General features: G+C 43.5%; 1 protein-coding gene across 1 annotated transcript in view; it reads left to right on the top strand.

Moving 5' to 3' along the window:
* Positions 1-238: 238 nt before the first annotated feature.
* RHOJ (ras homolog family member J) overlaps positions 239-20,336 on the top strand; it is a 76,041-nt gene continuing 55,943 nt past the window's right edge. The window contains exon 1 of the mRNA XM_048854506.2: positions 239-943. Coding sequence (XP_048710463.1) covers positions 766-943 — 178 coding nt within the window. The 5' untranslated portion in view covers positions 239-765. The remainder of the gene's footprint in view (positions 944-20,336) is intronic.

Raw genomic sequence — 20,336 nt, 5'->3', positions numbered from 1 at the left:
CCTGCCATTCCCTTCTTATTCGTTTAAGCCTGAATCCCTATTTTGCACAGCATTCCCCAGTGAAAATCATCTACGTATCTAACAGTCAGCACCAGCCTCATCTCAGCTAGCCCGGCATTGAGTGCGTTAGATGAAACAGGAAGCTTAACAACTTTAGCCTGCAGTGAGACCTCTAGTGTTTTTCTTACTCTATGTCCTGGCATAGTTCCTCTAAAGTACAAACACACACAGAGCTCCTATTGTTTGCAGCCCTTCACAAGCCCACTGATCCTAATATGGAATTCAGCAGGAAACCCATGATTTCCTGACACACAGCAAGCTGAAGAAAGAAAGGAAAAACTCCATTAAAAACCTCCAGCTTTCCTCCATGTTAGAAATGAAATGGAAAATGGAGTGGATTTAGCAGGAATCCCTGATTCCTCTGGCCAAGCTGGAGAAGGGGAGAAGCGAATCAACACCTCAGACTGCTGATATTTTTAAAGTTGCAATAAATATCGAGGTCTCTGTGACAGGATGAGTATTTCCTGACTCAAGCTCACAAGAAAGGGCAATCCTTTTTTTAAAATCGATGTATAATTTATTTACCTCAATGCTCCTCTTTACTGATATGGTCATTGTTAGAGGCGGTTGGAACAGCCTGGAAACATTAGCATGATTTCCTGAGGTTGAGAGCCTCCCAAACTCAGGAAGAGTCAATACAATTGCACTTCATTTTCCCTTCATGTGCACTTGGAAGTCCTGGGACCAGCAGCAGCACCAGCAAGAATGAACTGTAAGGAGGAAGATGACAACAGCACCCACTGCAGCAGCAATAATGTGAAGAAGATGTTGAAGTGCGTGGTGGTTGGGGATGGTGCAGTTGGGAAAACCTGTCTGCTGATGAGTTATGCCAATGACGCCTTCCCGGAGGAGTACGTGCCCACCGTATTTGACCACTATGCAGGTAAGGAAGTACTTTGTAAAAAGTCTAAATAGGTTCAGAAAACTCCAGGAGTGAGGTGAAAGGAGATCAAGGGCAAAGGAGGATGGGTCAAAGGGGATGTCGGGGTTACTGTGAGCCAGGGATGTGATTCAGGTTTGGAAGGCAGCCAGACAGCTTAGAGGGCAGCACATACAAGTGGGGCAATGAAGTTAGGAGCGAACTTATTTGTTTCCCATTTTGTTTTTGGCAAATATGCAGAATTAGACACACAACTTGAATTAACCTCCACTGGGCTTTAAAGGCAGTGGATATAAATCAGCGTTTGCATAACTAGTTGCCAGGCTTGTCTGGGGGTTTTGAAGTTCTAAGTTGATCTTAGAAATGTGTGTGTGAGAGTCCTCCAGACTCTCACACACACATTTTGTCAGTCATCTTTTTCCTCGTGGCAAATGATTCAGAAGCTGCAATACTGAAATCGTTTTTATGAACTAATCTTTGAGAAAAGCAGTGAAATCTCACCCAGTGCTGCCAGAATGAAGCTCACTCTGTTTTGCTGGCATTTATTATTAATAGTATTTAATATCAGAGTATGATGATGAGCAAAGCAGCAGCGTTCATTAGTTTTCATTCTTAATGATGAACGTGCTTGTCTTAGGTAAAAAGAGAACCACCACTCACAGAACATAGCAAAGATCATAGCTGATATTCATTTTATCACAGTGCAAGCTGATGCACACATCTTAAGACCACCACAGTTTAGGTACAGTATTCACAGACCACTTTTACTCTAGCAACAGCTTACAACTTTTTCAAGTGCTTCAAAAGTGAGCACGTGTACTGTGCAATAGGCTGAAAATGCCTTTACTGTTGCTTAAGTTCTCCTAATCCAAGCGCTGGTTGTCCCCATCATGTTACATTACTGATCCTATGATTTTTTTATTTACAAGATCCCTGAAAAAAACAGATTTTATAAGTAATGCAAAACTCATCACTGATCTTGCAGCAGTTTTGTTTTTTATTTTCTGTTTCTCCTAAACTGGATTTTCATGGCATGGCTTATCATAGATTTGGTATTCTGTAATGGGAAAATCTCTGCTTTCACCTTGGCTTCATGTCAGGTTTAGCAGAGGGACGTGGCCAAAAAAGAAACCGTGTAAATGCTGAGTTTGATATGTGGTAATGTGAAACCCTTATTTCTCCATAAATGTGTGTAGCTTCATCTCTAGATGCAAATAACAATGTCTTTTCTCCACCACCTCTCCCCATTTATTTTAAAATCCCATTTTTAAAAAGCTGTTTCCACAAAACAGAAATAGGAGTAAAAATTTAATAAATATTATGTACGAAACAATATCTATTCCCATTCAAATGCAGATTTTACAAATGTATTTGCAGAGGCTGAAGAATTAGGTTTCTGAGATTATCTCCAGTATTTATTGGAATTCTGAAGCATTCAAAGCAACTAGTACAAGGAAAAGTGTTTTTAGGAGAAAGCCCAGAAAGCTAAGCAAACAGATTGTTCGGAGTCTTTAGATATTAATATACTATTGTGGGACAAACCATCTCTGATTAGAGTAATTAAAAACTAGAGCTAGTCAGAAAATAGAATTTCCATTCCATGGGAAATTCCAACATTTTGAAATCTGTGTTTGTTCCAAATCAGCATGAAAAGTAAAAATGTTGAAATTTTCCATGGAATGGATAGTCTGAAAAAATGTGTTTTGATAATGTCACAATGCTGCATTTTGATAATGTCAAAATATACTATCAGAGTATTAACTAGCACAGAAGTGGGAATAGCTTAATTACACAGTTGTCACTGATGATAGGGTGGTAACCATTGATAGCAGCAGATCACAAATTATGCTAACTTGCCCTACCTGCTCTCTATCCTTTGTATGGGCCACATATGTGAGGCAGGTTTTCACATTATTGATGCAAAAGGAGGCAGGCAACAAGGGTGTAGCAAAGGAATTGTGTCAAATTTCAGGGGGCTAAGCTCCAATTAGCATTATAATTATCCTATATTTATACAGTGCCTTTTACACTATGGGACCTCAAAGCACTTTGCAAACTGTGGTCCCAATCCTGCTCCAATGAAGTCAAAGCCAAAACTCAGTTGATTTCAGTGAGTGCAAGAAAAGGCCCTCTAGAGATGGCAGTTATTTCACCTAGCATTGAAATGCAGCCACTTCTGGAGCAAAGCATTGCACCAGTTTCATAGTGCAAACAGCTGCATGACACAACTTTTTAAGCCAGTTAATAAATATGTGAATTGTTCCCCTGCATCGATCAGCTGCTATTTTCCCCCCCCACAGTCTCTTAGAGTGTGAATTTGTAAAATTTCAGGGTAACATGGCAAGGCCAGCCTTTCCATCAGTACCCATGACGGGTGTTGGGTAGGTCTGGGTAGCAGTGGTGTGGGACTCTGGGGACTGTGTGGGGAGGCTGATTAATTTGTTATATATATATATATATATATAAACATGTTGTAATTGGGTACTTTGATTTGACTTGGACTAATTGGTGGGTCTGCTTATTTATCAGTGTACTTTTAAAACACTGTCCAAAATACTCAGAGCATTGGTTGGGTGCTCTTTTATTGTAGAATAGTAAAAATCCAAGTCATGTGCTGAAAACTTCACATGCTAGATAAACTGCTGGTTTCTAGTGGCAAGCAAACAAAAAAAAAATCTATCCCAGTGGCAAATAGGACAGCACAGGCAATAACAATAGATGTTGGTTTCCATAGTTTATAGCAATTTCTGCCGAATCAGTTTTATGCCATCTTTAAAATTCCGATGCTGATCTTCTCTGAGCAATGCTTTCCGAGTCAAACTGAGTTAAACTGTATCAATCTATGTGATGTTATACATGTTTACTTATGACTGAGACTGCACCAAGACAAAATTCAGTTCAATCACCAGCAGAGCTGGTTGAATATTAACATAAACATGGTTACTGTGATTGGTGGAGGAATGTTAGCTGTATTGGTGCCAATGTTCACTATGTTCACCCTGAAAGCTTCAGAGATTTTAGTATGAATATTTATTCATCCCTAAATTCACATTCAAAAGTGTGTTATTTCCTATTTTTCCAGTCACTCAATCAGGGACCAGAAACAATGCCATGTGCCATAATTAGCCAACTTCACAAAAAGGTCACAGTGAACAGTTCATGAAAAACCATTTGTCCAAACTAACTGGTGAAGAAAATCAAGAGTTGTAAATGATTTGCTAATGAATATTGTATGCAGTGGTTCAGTTATGACTGCAGCCAGGCAAACTAACAGCAATGTAGAATGACCACAGCCATTACTTTCTTCTGTTCACAAATTAGGAGACTAATTGTTTAGAAATGTTTATTTTCAACTGATTGATAATGTTTTATATGGATGTGTCTCAGTTGTTGAGTAGCTCCCAAACTATTTGCTTCAACTCTTTATTGTTCATGGTGTGTTAATGGTTAGCTAAGTCAGATGATACTGTTTTTGTCCCCTGACTGAAACTTCTTTACTCCTGGGGGAATTCTGCGCTATTGCCTGTGCACATAATTAATGAGCCGCACATTTTTTAATTTTTTGTGCAGAAAAAAGCTTCTGCTGAAATGTTGTTGCAGCTCTGCCTTTTGCCCACCAGAGGGCGTTGTGGTGCAAGAATAGCAGCAGCTCCCAGCAGAAAATAACTTCTGCAGTTCTGCCTTTTGCCCACCAGAGGGTGTTGTGGTGATAGAACAAAGCAGCAGCTCCCTGCCAGCGAGAGAAGAGAAAGAGCTGCCTTCTTCGCAGCAGGCCAGGTCAGGAGATAAGGGCTTATGGGAGACAGACAGTGTGGGTGCTGTGGGGATCAGACAGGGGCTCATAAGAGCTAGTGGGGGAGGATAGACTGGGGTCAGGGGCTGAATGGGAGTGGAGGCACAGGGCCACAGGGGAGGGAAGTGCAGGGCCACAGAGCTACATAGGACAGAGGGTGGCTGAGTGGTGGCATAGAGACACATGGAGACAGGGGAGGGAGTACAGGGACACATAGGGACAGGGGGAGGGGGTTCAGGGCCACATGGGGATGGGGGTGTCTGAGTGGGGGTGGAGGGACATATGTGGACAGGGGGGTGGAAGGACACATGGGGACTGGGGGAGATGTGTCCAACTGAATGGGAGAGGCTAGGGGTCATCCAGGATCTGCATGGGGGAAGCTCCCTAACAATCCCTCCCTGCCCCCCCCCCAAAAAACCTGTTCCATACTTTTCCCACCCATACCCAACAACCCTCCAAGTTCACACCCAGACTCCTTCCCAGCAATTTACTTCCCTCTCCCTCAGCTCCTCCATTATCCTGACTCCTCAAAGCCTTTGCAGTGCTCTTGAGGGGTGCAGGAAATACGGTTCTGTATTGTAGTTTAAATGAATTATTACTCCAAGTTCTGTATTAATATGCCTAGTAAGGAATCTATTTGTCAAAACATTTCCTGAATCTTTTTTATTGTCTGTATTGTTACAGACATACTTGCTGACAGGTATTTTGAAATAAATAACCAACAATAATTGAAACTGGTGTGATTATATTGTGTTATTTTGAAAATAAAATATGCAGAATTTTAAAATATTGCACGCAGAATTTTTAATTTTTTGGAGCAGAATTAACACAGGAGTATTCTATAAACAGAAGGAGGAGAATCAAGACGACAGCTGCATGAACATTTCTTGTTTGTTTCCCATGAATATTCTTGCAAACAAGAGAGAGAGAGAGAGGTCATTCATACAAACATTTGTGATAACTCAGTAGAAAAGCACATGAATACAACTGAAGAAATTTGTAATATTTACTTAAGGGGCTGTTTCTCTCCTCCCCTCCCCCCACAATGTTCACCCAGATCTAGTCTACCAGATTTGAGCCCCAGCCTTGAGACAAGAAAGCACTGATTCCTTGTACAACCTGGCCCTTTCAGGTTAATAGTGACAAGCTTAATATGCTCATTAACCACTGGAACAACATACTAAGGTTTTTGGTGGATTCTCCATCACTGGCAATTTTTAAATCAAGACTGGGTGTTTTTCTGAAAGATCTGTTCTAGGAATTATTTTGGGGTTTATGGCCTGCGTTTTACAGGAGGTCAGGCTAGATGATCATGATTCTTTCTGCCTTGGAATCTATGAATTATTCTGTTTCTTCCTCTGGACCACTAAGAGATGGCACAGAGCACACCTTCTCTGTATAGCCCTAGCCACTGGCTTACATGTAATGACTGTCTACTTGGTCAGAACCCAGGATCTATAGTTTGAGTTAAAGAACTAACTCTCCTAGCTTGTAGCAGACTCATATCCCTCTGGATCCAACTACAGAGAGCAACAATATATTGAGCAGTGAGTTAAACTTACAGTCTAAATGATGGACATGACAGATAAGTATACATAACTCATTCTTGTACCAGAATGACTGATTTACAAATAGGTGGCTGCACTATTTCCAGAATAGATGCCTAGCTGAAAGAAAGGGGAAAAAAACTTGCCCAGAGCTTCTAAACAACAGAAACCCCTAGCTTTATACAAATCTTTCCATTTCTGCAGGATGTGGTGTGGCCGTATTATACTGAGTCATCAGCATAATGGCTTCTTTGCTGATTAAGTCAATAAAAAATTCTCCCTTGAACTTTCTTCTCATGTGCTGTCCACTTAAGAGGACTTGCTGCAAATGCCTAGCTGATTGGTGCATATAAAAGTGCCACCGTTTATCATTCTGTTTCCCTCAGTGTATATACCACTACTTTCCTATGTCCTAATATTTCAGTGGCTATAGCCAGGACTAACTAACTACATCATGGAACTGGCACAGGACGGGGAAGAGAAAATACATTTCCTTAACTTGTCCCATCAAAACAAAGTCATTCAAAATGAAGGACATCTTTTGTCAAATTATTACTTACCTTTAAAATGAGAAAATGCTAGTTATAATATTTGACATCTACCTTCAAAATGGATGCTCATTTAACCAAATCCTGGGAGACTGTTCATGAATAGGCTTCTCACTGAATCAAAGGATTGCAGCTCATTACCAAACTATCCCTGTCCCAGCATGCACTGGGATCAGAATAAAACTTGGGACTGATTTTTCAAGGATATTCACTTCATTTCCCCCAAAGTCCTGCTTAGGAATCTGGAAGGGACCTTAGATGGCATCTAAATCTTAAGTCCTTTATTAGTTTTGTGCCATACACATTCATGAATTTAAAACTAAGAGCAAAATCCTGCCATTAACAGATGTTGCTGTCTCCGTGCATGGGGAAAGTATCATACGTCACAGGGCAAGATGGCTTGAGACAGACTTGGAGGACATGGGGCCAAGTGCATCTTGTTTCTCTTTTGCTAAAGAGCAGCACGCACTTTCAGCTAGGCCATACTGCCAACCCCATATGTGCTGGGGTGCATGGGGCAGGCTAGCAGAATCTTGAGGTCATGCTGTTTCAGCTAGCACAAGAGCCAGTCTCTAGACTTAGCACCTCCCCAAGCCATCAGTAGAGATTCTGTCCTTTGCTGGGCAGGGGAAGAAGAGTCTTCCCTGCAGAGCACACTGGCACAGCCGTGACTCCTGAAGTACATGATTCCAGCACCAGTCTCTGGGGGAGAAGGTAGCTGCTGGAGAAACCATCCACAACTGGAGTGGGAGGGGAGCTGAGTAAAGTCCCTTCCTAAAGGGGATGGGGACACAGCTGTAAAAATTGCCCATCTACCATGGGAGAGGGATGAGGGTGTTGCTCGGGTGGGAAAAAGCAGCAAGGGGCGGCGGGGGGGGGGACACCTTCCTTCTCTTCACCACACAGTGCCAGGAGCCTGTCCCTTGCACCTCAGTCCAGCACCAAACCAAAGTTGAATCAGATTATTAGAGAAATAAAAGCCCAAACCATCAGCATGGATAGAGTCAAAACTCAGGCTTTCAGACAGGAAGTTAACATGAATTTATGAAGGGGAATTGTACTGATCAGTCCTGCCATGGTGCAGGGAGATGAGTTAGATGACTCATGAGACCTCCTTTCCAACCCCAGCCATTCTAAGGGGAAAGAAGCATTGTCTTTTAATAAAGACTTTCTGGCCAAGACATTCAGCAGTGACTGCGAAGTAATGATATTAACACTATCAGCTAAGGCTGAGTTTTCGGCAGTCCTTATGGGAAGCAGTCCCTGTAGCACAAAGTGGGAAAACATGCACATTCAAGCATGTTGTTAATTTTTATCCTTTGGGAAATGGGACAAAAATACCACTCCTTCCGCCTGCCAAAGAGAGCCTATTTATAATATTTCTTTGCTGAGAACACGCAGTCAAAAAAACCCTCCTAAGGTTGGAAAATGTGTTTTAAGTTCATAAACTGTCTCATGCTCTAGTTTCAAAACAGGCAGTGATCCAGGCATGATGAGCAACTTTGTCCTGGAAGAACAGACCCTCCATAACTTGTGATATCTTCTAGTTCTGTGCAGTCGTGCTCACTCTAGTTCAAAATCTGCTAATCTCCCTCAATAAGTTTTCCTGCAATAGTGCCTCTTAGCACCAAGATGTGGTTTTAGCCTTGGGGACCAGATTAGCTGAGACTTCCTTTCTCTGTGAGCGATACCACTGCAGTGGTGACTAGCAGAGGTGCATCAGGAAACAAAAAGGGCACCATGGAACAGATATTCAGAAAAGCTGAGGGCCAGCCTTTCAAGTACTCTGCATCCAAAATTGGGGCCAGATTTTGAGCTGAGCTCCCACTTACAGAAGGTCTATAGTGCAATCACAGGGTGTGATTACAGCTGGAGCAGGCACACCCATGCTAGTTTTAATCCACCTAGCTCAGGCACTGGAGCAGGAAAGCCATGGCAGGATACAAGCCAGCTCCACGAGTAATTACCCAGGGCTCTGGGCAGGCTCGTACAGCCTGTGCCGAAGCACGCACTGCTGCTACTTCACTACTGTGGTACCTGAACTAATAGGGATAAAAAACCCACGACTCGGGTTCCAGGGCTGAAAAAAATCACTGTGTAGATGCTCAGGCTTAGGCTCCAGCCCAAACCTCAATGTCTATTCAGCGATTTTTAGCCCTGCAGCACAAGACCCACGGGCCCAAATCAGTTGACCCAGGCCACCTGCAGCCTTGCCATGGGTCTTTTATCCTTGTGTAAAGGTACCCAAATATCTACTCAAGCTGCAGTCACAGCCTGTGATTGCACTACAAAGATCCCCTTAGACACTTAAATAAGAGCTAGATTTTCAAAAGAGCTCAGAACATGATGTACTGACTGTTTTTGAAGATTTGGGCCTGGTTACAACACTGAAAACTTCTGAACACCAGGTCCCATATGACCAGGAAGCACTCCATAAACCAACCAGTTAGGTGTTAGACATACAATCAGTTGGACAACCTCATCCCTAAAGGATGCTGGTATGTGTTTTGGTTAGACAATGCAGGTGTGCTTCAGAAGATATAGCTTTTCTGATACTGAAGTTTGACTTCAGACATGATATAAACTATTAGTTAAGGGTTCTTTTCTCCAGCGGCTGTTCACTAAAGTTAATGGAAGTTAGAGCACATATTAAAAATGTTGCTTATGTATGTAGTCTAATTTTCACAATGGCTATGTGGTGCATTGAATAAATAAAGACAAAGGGTCTGACTTTTGATTTCACACGAGTGTAAATCAGGAGTAACTTCACTGTACTCAGAGGAATTATACTGGTCTGAAGTCAGCGTGAGATCAGAATACCCACATTCCAGTTTTTAGGATTCAATTCCAGGGTTTTTGTGGTCACAATATTTATTTTTATCACCCAAATTTAGTGATATGAAAACTGTCATCCAGGGTTGCCAGGGAACTGAGCCTGGAATCTATCATGTTAAAAATGCAAGTTAATACTGCTTGACCTGGAGGAGTAACTCCGTCAGCTAGCAGCAGCAGTTATGTCCTGTCATCGTATGTGAAACAGCCACTAGAGCAGGGGTGGGCAAACTTTTTGGCCTGAGGGCCACATCTGGGTGGGGAAATTGTATGCAGGGCCATGAATGTATGGCTGGGGAAGGGGGTTGAGGTGTGGGAGGAGGTGCGGTGTGCAGGAGGGGGCTCAGGGCAGGTGGTTAAGGGGCTCCAGGCAGGGGGTTGGGGTGAGGGTTCCAGCCCAGTGCTGCTTACCTCGAGCAGCTCCAGGGTGGCAGCAGCATGCAGCTGGGCTGAGGCAGGCTCCCTGCCCCTGCGCTGCTCCCAGAAGTGCCCAGCATGTCCGGCAGTGGCTCTTGGGCGTGAGGTGGGGCAGGCGGCTCAGCTGTGCACTGCCCTTGCCTGTGGGTAACACCTCTGAAGCTCCCATTGGCCGTGGTTCCCTGTTCCCAACCAATAGGAGCTGGGGGGGGGGCAGTGCCTGCAGGTGAGGGCAGTGCACAGAGCCCTCTGTCCCCCCCACCTCCAAGGGGCAGCAGGGACGTGGTGCCAGCCGCTTCTGGGAGTGGCATAGGGCCAGGGCAGGCAGGGAGCCTGCCTTAGCCCCACTGTGCCACAGGGGTGGCAATCCCGCGGGCTGGATTGAAAGACCTGATGGGCCAGATCTGGCCCACGGGCCATAGTTTTCCCTCCCCTGCACTAGAGGACTCCAAGCCTCTTTTCCTAGCATGGGTTACGCACTTCCCCAACCTGGATAAGCGCATCCTGAGTGTTTGAGGTCCAAAGCAGTTCAAATCCCTTTATGGCCAACCATTTGTAACGACCTCACACAACCAAACAATGATTGTGAGTGGGGAATAAACCCAGAACCTTCAGTGCTAAGAGGATAAGAACAGACTATAGATGGCAGCTAATGAGTTAATTCTTTAGCAAAAGTGGTAAAGGATCATGGACATGGTTTTAACCCTGAAAATTCTGAGTTCAATCCCCAATGAGGACTAGTGGCTGATCATATCTATTCATTTATTGTGTGCTGATCATCACAGTATTTAGCTTTGAGCCTTGCAAACCACAGTACAGCTCAGGGGGAAATATATTTTGTTGTTGACAAGGAAGCAAGTAAATTTTAGAAGCTCCTATTCTTGATGAACTGTTCCTGCCAATGAATACAGAAAGAGGTGGATAAACTACAGCTGTGCTCATCCTGGAATATACCATTAGTCATGCCAGGTTTGTAACAGACATGACCATTGAGGGATAAGGGTTTGAACCAGGTAGCTGTCATAGTAAGATATAATACGGTGGGCTAAATAAGTTCCAAGCAAAAGGAAGTCCTTGAAGTGGAGGAATTTGTTGCATGTAATAAAATGCCAACTAGAAGATCTATACAGAAGCAAAGGAAGCAGATAATTTCCTTAATGTATTTCTGTGAAAAGTGCTAAGCTCCTAAGAAATCGGAACAAAGTCATTTATGAAGCACAACAGTTAATTTATCAGGAAGGATGTATAAATTATTTGCAGGAGATACAATGAAAAATGTCACATAATTGAGTCATTTATTTTTGTCAAGGCAAGAATTAGGTTACAAAGAAGCCTTGTTTTTGTTTGCTTCCCTTCCCCCATTCACTATATTGACTTACGTAAGTGTTTAGAGAAATGTACTTTGGGGAATATTCACCCAAGTCCTTTGCACAGATGTATGTTTCTACAGGAAGATAAAGATCCAAATCCTGTTTTCAGTCACGCAGGTGCAACCCCAGTATTAAACCCCAGGAGCTTTGCGTCCATCCATCTGTTAGTACATGTAACCCTTCTGCCTGTCAGAGTTGGCAGCAACAAGGGCCAGGTTCAGTATCTAGGGGATCCATTCCAATAACACAATGCAAAACGGGCTCGAGCCCCCACCCAGTGACCTGGGACAAATATATACCACCCCCGCTGGGTGCCTCCAAAAGGCAATACTTCCCCTCTCGCAAGCACATAGTCTGAGTGTAGCAAAAAGCCTTTTAATAACAGAGAGAAACAATGTGGCATTATGTTGGAGAAACACCACCAACAGGATTCATAACACAACCCCTGAGCAAAAATCCCACCCCAAGCAAATTGGGGCATGTCCTTTCCCTTTTGTTCTTGAGTCCAGCAACCCAAATCACCCAAAGTCCCAAAAGTCCAAAGACCCAAAAGTCTCTGTCCCTGGTCAGGGCAGCCCCAGAGTTCAAAAGTTTATCTGCAGAGTTTTACATCCCAACCTGGGTGGAGATTGGGGGGAGGGGAAGGAGGAAAATAAAGGGGCACCTTATGCGGTCCAAAGCCAATGGCCCCACCTCTTCATGGGGCTCCGCTCTGCCAGCCACCCCATGGGCTGCTCTAGGCATCCCGCAAACTGCTCCGCTCCACCAGCCGCTCTGCTTGCTGTCCCACAAACTGCTCCACCATATATCTTCAGGCTCCCCCACTACTTAAACACAACACTCAGTGATTTCAGCTCTTAGTAAGTTTAGCTCTTTTGTGATTTCAGCTTGTAGTAGGGGAGCCTCAATGCTGGTGCACCATTAGCCCAAAGGGAATTCAGCTCAGCAGCCTGTAACTAGACTGCTAATGGAATCAAAATTAGCTCTGATATTCCACAGTGGAGAGAGGAGGAAATGCAATTAGCGTGTAAGACCCTCACCAGGGGGCCCATGTCACCAAGTATTAATACCTGTCCCCAGCCTCTCTCAATTCACAGAGTTTTGGAACCCATGTCCCTTGCCTAGCAAGTGCTACTTAGTTGATGGCGAGTCCCTCCATCATAACAAAAGGCCAAGTGCAGTTCCACTGTCCTTGATTCCCATAATCAGGGTAATAACAATTTATTCTTCCTGCCCCAATAACAGAGACACTGGGGATTCTACAGCAGCCAAAGTGACCATTTGGGCAACTATGGCCTCATTCTAGGTGGCGGTGGGTGTGCCTATGCAAATGAGATCAGCCCCTGAAGTTCTTTTTCACAACTTGCCACACCTCACCACCAGATGTCAGGGTGGAGCTCATGCTGACTCTGCTTACATACGTATGAACTGAACTGAACGTGGTACATCAGCAGAGAAAATCATACCACATCTTCCCACTATGGGGCAGATTGCGTATGCAAGTGTGCATGGAAGAGTCTTGAGGAGCCCCAAGCACAGAGGTGGATGTCTTCTAGTGCCCCATGGGATACAAGACACCCCAGAAGGGTGAGCATGGTAAAGAGGGGCTGAACTGGCCACAGAAGGCTGAGCTCTCCTGAAGTGGTATATGTAGCAGGGGCAACTTTCCCCTGCATGCTTGAGGGTATGTCTACACACTGCAAAGAGAGGTTTGTTCTTAACTCAGGTTACCTATCTTGGGTTAAAATGGAAATGAAGACAATAGCAGTGCGAGTTCTAGCCTATAGGGCAGCTTCTGGAGTTGAACTTGAGCTGCTAGCCTGAGTTAAAGCCAAGTTGCCAAGCCTTCACTGCTATTTTGAACTTGGGTTAGCTACCCGAGTTAAAAACATACCTTTGTTTGCCTCCCAGTTATCCCTCAGAGCAGGACAATTCTACAGTAAATGCAACTCGGCCCAGTGGCTAAAGGCAACTATAGGAGAACAATAATGCTATAACTGGATGGTCTGGGCAGTCAAAGTAGTTCAGACAAAAACAAGAACCAATTTCAATCACTGTATAAAACCCAAACTGAAACTGAATCTTGAATTTTATACAGCTGAGCCACTCCTTGGATAGTAAAAAAAATCTGGCTAGTAATGTTTTACCCTCTCTTGTCTATATACCTCTGTTTCAGTTGGGACCAGAAATGGAAGACCTGGAAATCTCACTAGACTTCCTGCCCTTGCAAAATCAGCTTGGATTTTCAATAGTGCCTAAGGCACCCAGCTGCCAATAAAATTCCGTGGGAATAAAGCACATACGTATGTTGAGCTTCTTTGACAATTCCCTCCCATACTTCCCATTCCAAAGAGACATGCTTCTGAACTGCTAAACATCCTGAGGTTCTTCCACCAGTAATGAGCCAAGCCAAAGAGATTAGGATTGGATTCTCAAAAGTGAAGAGCAACCAGCATTCTGAATGTTGATTTGCATGGGTTTAAAAAAAATAGTCTGTATGGATGCTAGTTAACCTAGGGTTACCATATGTCCGTATTTTCCCGGACATGTCTGGCTTTTTGGTTCTTAAATTGCCGTCTGGGAGGAATTTTTAAATATCTAAAAAGTCCAGGATTTTGTCATTATTATTTTTCCCTAAAGAAGAGTTGATCATTCAAGAAAGAGTGAATGTTGATCACTCAAATCCACCAAGCTCAATAGATATACATGGTAGTTAGGCGATATGCACTGACATCAGAGAATCTAATCAATATACTCCATATTGTTCTGGTGGGATTTATATCAGCCAACTGCCAGATGAGAAACATCGATTCTGAGAACAGTTCTCTGGGCTGCATTTATACATGGAGGAGCCACAACCAGAATTTCTCTCTATAAATGCCTCCCCCCCTTTTTTCTTGGCACTGTAGAGTAGCAAAGGCACATTTGCTAGACATTCAGCTTTCCCCCCATCTGATGTCATGCGCCAGTGTAGAGCAACGAGTGACCTTGTGTGACAATGAGGTTGCAGGATCACTCCTGATAGGTGTGATCCCACCCACCCCCTCGCCCCATCAACAACTTTAAAATATTTCTTCCATTTATTAGAAAATGAAAATGACAAATTCTAATAGTAAAATTATACGTAGTGATCAAATTAACCTGCTGCCAACATTATGCCCCTGAAAAAATGCAATGTGCAGGTCTATTTGTTCACTGTGTTAACCACAGTCCAAGTACAATGATATAAATTCAGTTCATTTGGGTCTCTAGCAAAAGCATGGAAGAAAAATCAATCATTCCTTCAATAGGGTTATTTGTTTGTTTGTTTTGTTGTGATGTGAAAGTGGCTAGGATTATCCAACACCAACACCTAGAGCTATTATTTTAAATCACTGTTTTCTTAAATTATTACACAACATCATAGTCCTTAAAAACATCTTTACTATTTAATGGGAAAGTATTTTAAATGGCTGTTAAATGTGGTCTAGAAATGTTGTATTAATGTATCACAACACCACCTAGCACTTTTCATCAATAGATCTCAAAAAGTGTTTTACAAGGGTGGTCAGTGTCATGATGTCCAGTTTTAACCAAAGGGGAAATGGAGGCATAGGAAAGGAAGTGACTTGCCCAGGGCTACCTAGCAGGCTATTGGCAAAGTCAGGAATTGAAACCTGGTCTCCCAAGCCCCTGTCCAGTGTTCCATCCACTGGACAACAGTACCTTTCCCATGAATACACGTTGGCCCTTTTTTTTTTCCCCCAGGTTAGGGAGGGATGAGGGTTTAAGCTCAGCTTCACATGCCAAAAGCTGTCCCAAATAACCACAGACATTGTGATTGTTCCGCTCTTGAATTCAGACGGTTTTTTACACACTGCAGGTGAAATTCTAGCTCATTGAAGTCAAGGGAAAAACTCCCTTTGTCTTCATTGGAGCCAAGATTTCACCCTCTGCCTCAAAGCTTAATGATTAATGTCCTTCAGAAACACCATGCTTTGCTTTTATACCTCTTATTACCACTCAAGGCCAGATCCCTGCACACACTCACATGAGTAATTTTCTGCATGTAATTGTAAGTACATCTATTGCGTTCAATGGAACTGTGTGTGTGAGTATGTGTTGCAGGCTTGCTTTGTTGTCAAGCTTCATGTGCACTTTTCCCTTCGTGTCAGAAATTATTAAATGTCCCCGCTTTGGAAACAACAGATGTACAGGATAAAGGGACAGTGACAGAGTCCAAGCATGAGCACTTTCTTCTACTACGGAACATGGAATGAATGTTCCATGGCTGCATGCATTGTGGACCTGCCTTGGCATTACTGAGTAGGACTTATAAAGTGTCCAAGATTAAGCCCTAAGTGAGCTCTGTTTAGATCACTGAATTCCTTTACAGACCTCTTTCAAGTGAATGCACCTTTTCCTGCTGTACTATTTCAATGTCACCACGTTAGACATCAGAAGGAAATTCCATTACCCAGTTACTAACCTTTGTATTTCTAGACTGAAATACAAGAATTAAAAAGTCTCAGGGTCATCTTATAGGCGCCAGATCAGCAAAGCACTTAAGCATGTGTTTACCTTAAGCATGTTAGTAGTCCGATGAACTTAAATGTTAATTAAAGTTAAGCATGTTTTTAAGTGCTTTTGTAACCCCCACACCTCCTGGGTGTGGTGTTCTGTCCCATCTAATGGCACCAAGACCACTTAGAGAGAGATTAATGAGTCTGCTCTACAACCTTAGCTAAGAGGCATATGGCTTTTAGCTCATGCATTTCGCTTCAGAGGTCCCAGGTTCGACCCTACCCGCCGACGACTGGGGTCTGTCAGTGTTACACTTTACTGAATCAGGGCCATAATTACGAGAGTTCATACTACACAGTTACTTTTGCTACAGTATGAAAAGAATTGGATCCATTTATGAAGCATGCCTTGACAGTACATAAGAGATTCTGGAGCTTTCTTCTTAGCCAGATACTTCTAACCACTTCATACAAAAGGTGTGCTCAAATTATACCAGGTGCAAAATGGCAATGTCATGCCACATTTCAGGAAGTGAGGTGCAGTTGCCCATTTTTCTGTTCCAGAGATAAATAAATTGTAGGCACAAGGTTTAAAAGGCAGCTTGTTTAAAATACACACCAGTATATTTCAGAGCACAGTTGGATTATGTTGCACCATACCGTCTCTCTTCAGCTAGACCCCTGGCTGTGCTTATTTAAAAATTTATAGCTGTGCTGGGGAATATAGCGTGTCCAAATTAACTTGCAGTGGTGAGTTGGAGAGTTAAATGAATTCGCTGTTTCCTTCCAGTACAATTCTCACAGCAGTAACTGCTGCCCCATGCTCTTGCCACCAGTTCAGTGTTGTCTCTGTGCTGAAGTGTTTAACCACAGATGAAATGTTGTACTTGGGTTTCTTCAAGCATTTTTGTTTCTCAGCTATACAGAGGGTAGAACACATCATCATTCCTTCAGGGATTCACGTGAATTATTTAGTACTGATGCAGGAAAATTTAGATCCAAATTTCTTCCAACTGAAAAAAAGTGGTGTTTGCTTTTGTTTTAAGCAGAAGATATGCTCCGGTATTTAACTAATGACTTGCACTGAGTCAGGAAACTTCTTTGACTAACTGGTATCAGCAGGTGTCACCTTAAATACTCCAGCATTTTATTCAGGTATACATTGCATTTGTAGGTTCAGATAACACAAGCCAGAGTATCACTGGACAAAATGTGGTGAACTGAAAATTTCAGGAGGTAGGGTCAGAGGTCTTAGCAGCTGGACAGAAAATTCACAAGAGGCCTGTGATGAGCTTAACAAAACCTTTCCTGGGATTTCCATTTTACTTACAGGGTTTGTGTTCAACAAGTGAAGCCCTGGGCCACACTCTCTTCATGCAGCTGAACAATCTGTTAACACCAGAGAAAGCACAGATGGGGTAACCCTTCGGTCTCCTTCTCCTGGTTTCTGCCCAGAAACCTCTCTTTCACCTTTTGTCAGGGTAATCTAGCTCCTTGTAAGGCTCTGAGCTAGCAAGAATCAGCAGTACCTAACTTCAGCACGGACTGTGAAAGCCGCTCCTGGATATAATCTCAGCAGTGTCTTGTCCTCAGGACAGCACTGGTGCGAGTGCAGCAGTGCTGAGGAGCTTCTTCCCATGGGGTGCAGAAGGGCTTGCACACGCTTTCGGTCAGGTGCCAGCCACAGAGGGTTTGTCAGCCATCTATTTAGACACGGGGTGTCAAGCTGCTAGAGCAGCACCGAACCAGGCTGGGGTGGAGGCAGGAAGAATTGAAGCTGAAAGGGGGTGGGGGATTTGCCCCCTGAGGTAACCAGCTTGGGCAGCATTGTTCCCTCCTTCAAAAGCCCAGGCACAGGACAGGAGACATGGCCTGCTACCTGCAGAGGGATTCAAAAGGGAGGCTGGGGGTAGTATTCCCTATGAGAAGGTCCCTTTCACTGAGGTGGTGAATGGGGCACCAGGCCAGCAGTGAAGCAGAGTCAGGGTTAGGTGAGGGGTGGGACAGGCCAGGCTCTAGAACCTGCAGGTGGTGGGGAAGCTAGGCAGCTCCTCGCAGCTCAAACAGGAATTTGCTTGCAACACCCACTTTCAGTAACAGCAGCACAGCGGCCTCGTCCCATCCCCCTGCCCAGGCTTCTGTGTGAAAGGACAGATCATTAGAATGCATCAAGTTCCAAATGGGCAGAGACAGAATGGACGGACTCAGCTCTGCCCTGAAGGACAGAAGGACACATGTGCGGTAGGTGTAAGTGAAGAGACTGGACGCAGGGAGAAAGATTGTATGTGTGATGGGTTCATTTCTGGAGGGCTCCAGCACTAGAAAATGTACCATTACACATCACTGATTATTTATGAGTTTATAGGCGAGACAAAGAACTACGTCTGGCTGCAATACACTTACCAGGCTAAAAATAGCAACCGGTGTATGGCTCTGCAATCTGTACACATGTGAGAAAGCACCATTCTTAAGTGGACATGAACAGGTGCTTTACAGAGGAACAATTGAACATGAGCATGCAGTGTGACATTCATGCTAGAAATGCTAACACTACACTGAGACATGCTATAGAAAAAGGTATCATATAGGACCAGGTAGCAATTATTCCACTCTATATAGCATCTGGAGCATAGCAAGCAGCTCTGGATTCCAAAAATGATCAAATTAAAGTGGACACTATCCAAAGACAAAAATAATCCCAGGTTCCAAAAAACTTGTCGGAAGAAGTTAATAGAAATGAATTTCTCCAGCCTAGAAAAAAAACAAAAAAACAAAACACACCTACAATAAGGTAAGAGTCTAAAAGTACCTACAAGGAACAAACAAGTAGGAAGTTTGGAGGCAAAGGAATTATCAGGAGACCAGGAAAGCAAAAGAAAATACAATGACCTAAAATTAAGCATTTTTTTTTAGAAGTATGGTATAGACCAACTGAAAAGCTGAGTAAACTGCCACAGGAGGTTCTTATGACATTTATCATTGCAAGTACTGTACTTAGGGTAAGATTAGGAAGAAAACCAATGGGGCTGCTGTAGAAATCTATGAATGCTACCCTGTGTTGATTCAAGGGGAAGGGGGCGGCATATAGGTGACCAAGAAGTCTCATATTTCTACCCCATTACACTATATATTTTTGTCCCTGATGCACCTGTCTTGATGAATAAGAGCTTCCAACAGTATCAAAAAGAAAAGAGCAACATCCAAGACACAGTAGAATGTTGAATTATCTTATTCTCTGGAAGACTTAGAAAATATCCATTTTGTCACCCTGCACTGGAACTACGTGAAAGGATCAAGTAGGAAAATGTACCTTGGATAGCCCATTTGTGGTTATAGCCTCTGGTTTTGAGCTTTAAGGCATCTAATATTTATAATAGTGAGCTCCCTGTTTTCTAGTTGATATGTTTGATGCCTGTAGTCTATTGAGCTGTAAGTCAAAACACACAAAACTGCTCCATGGGGAAAAAATGCTCCCTGGAGGGGCAAGATTTAATTAGCTATGGTTTACCCAGCTTTCCCATAAAAGAAACAAAAGCACATATTACTTACATTACAAAGCAAGATATCTATAACTGGCATTTTAATGGGAATTTAATTGTTCTTTGGGCACGCGTTTATATGCACAAGATACAAGATTTGAAATCATAGAATATCAGGGTTGGAAGGGACCCCAGAAGGTCATCTAGTCCAACCCCCTGCTCGAAGCAGGACCAATTCCCAGTTAAATCATCCCAGCCAGGGCTTTGTCAAGCCTGACCTTAAAAACCTCTAAGGAAGGAGATTCTACCACCTCCCTAGGTAACGCATTCCAGTGTTTCACCACCCTCTTAGTGAAAAAGTTTTTCCTAATATCCAACCTAAACCTCCCCCACTGCAACTTGAGACCATTACTCCTCGTTCTGTCATCTGCTACCATTGAGAACAGTCTAGAGCCATCCTCTTTGGAACCCCCTTTTAGGTAGTTGAAAGCAGCTATCAAATCCCCCCTCATTCTTCTCTTCTGCAGGCTAAACAATCCCAGTTCCCTCAGCCTCTCCTCATAACTCATGTGTTCCAGACCCCTAATCATTTTTGTTGCCCTTCGCTGGACTCTCTCCAATTTATCCACATCCTTCTTGTAGTGTGGGGCCCAAAACTGGACACAGTACTCCAGATGAGGCCTCACCAATGTCGAATAGAGGGGAACGATCATGTCCCTCGATCTGCTGGCAATGCCCCTACTTATACATCCCAAAATGCCATTGGCCTTCTTGGCAACAAGGGCACACTGCTGACTCATATCCAGCTTCTCGTCCACTGTCACCCCGAGGTCCTTTTCCGCAGAACCGCTTCTTGGACTCTATTTCCCAGTGTGTGCACAAGGATCAGTGAAGATGCTACTACCAAG

The sequence above is a fragment of the Caretta caretta genome, chromosome 6 (genome assembly GCF_965140235.1).
Source record: "Caretta caretta isolate rCarCar2 chromosome 6, rCarCar1.hap1, whole genome shotgun sequence".
In the NCBI taxonomy this organism is placed as follows: domain Eukaryota; kingdom Metazoa; phylum Chordata; order Testudines; family Cheloniidae; genus Caretta; species Caretta caretta.
Note: the sequence above shows the minus strand (reverse complement) of the source record. Positions and strands in the feature narration are given on the sequence as shown.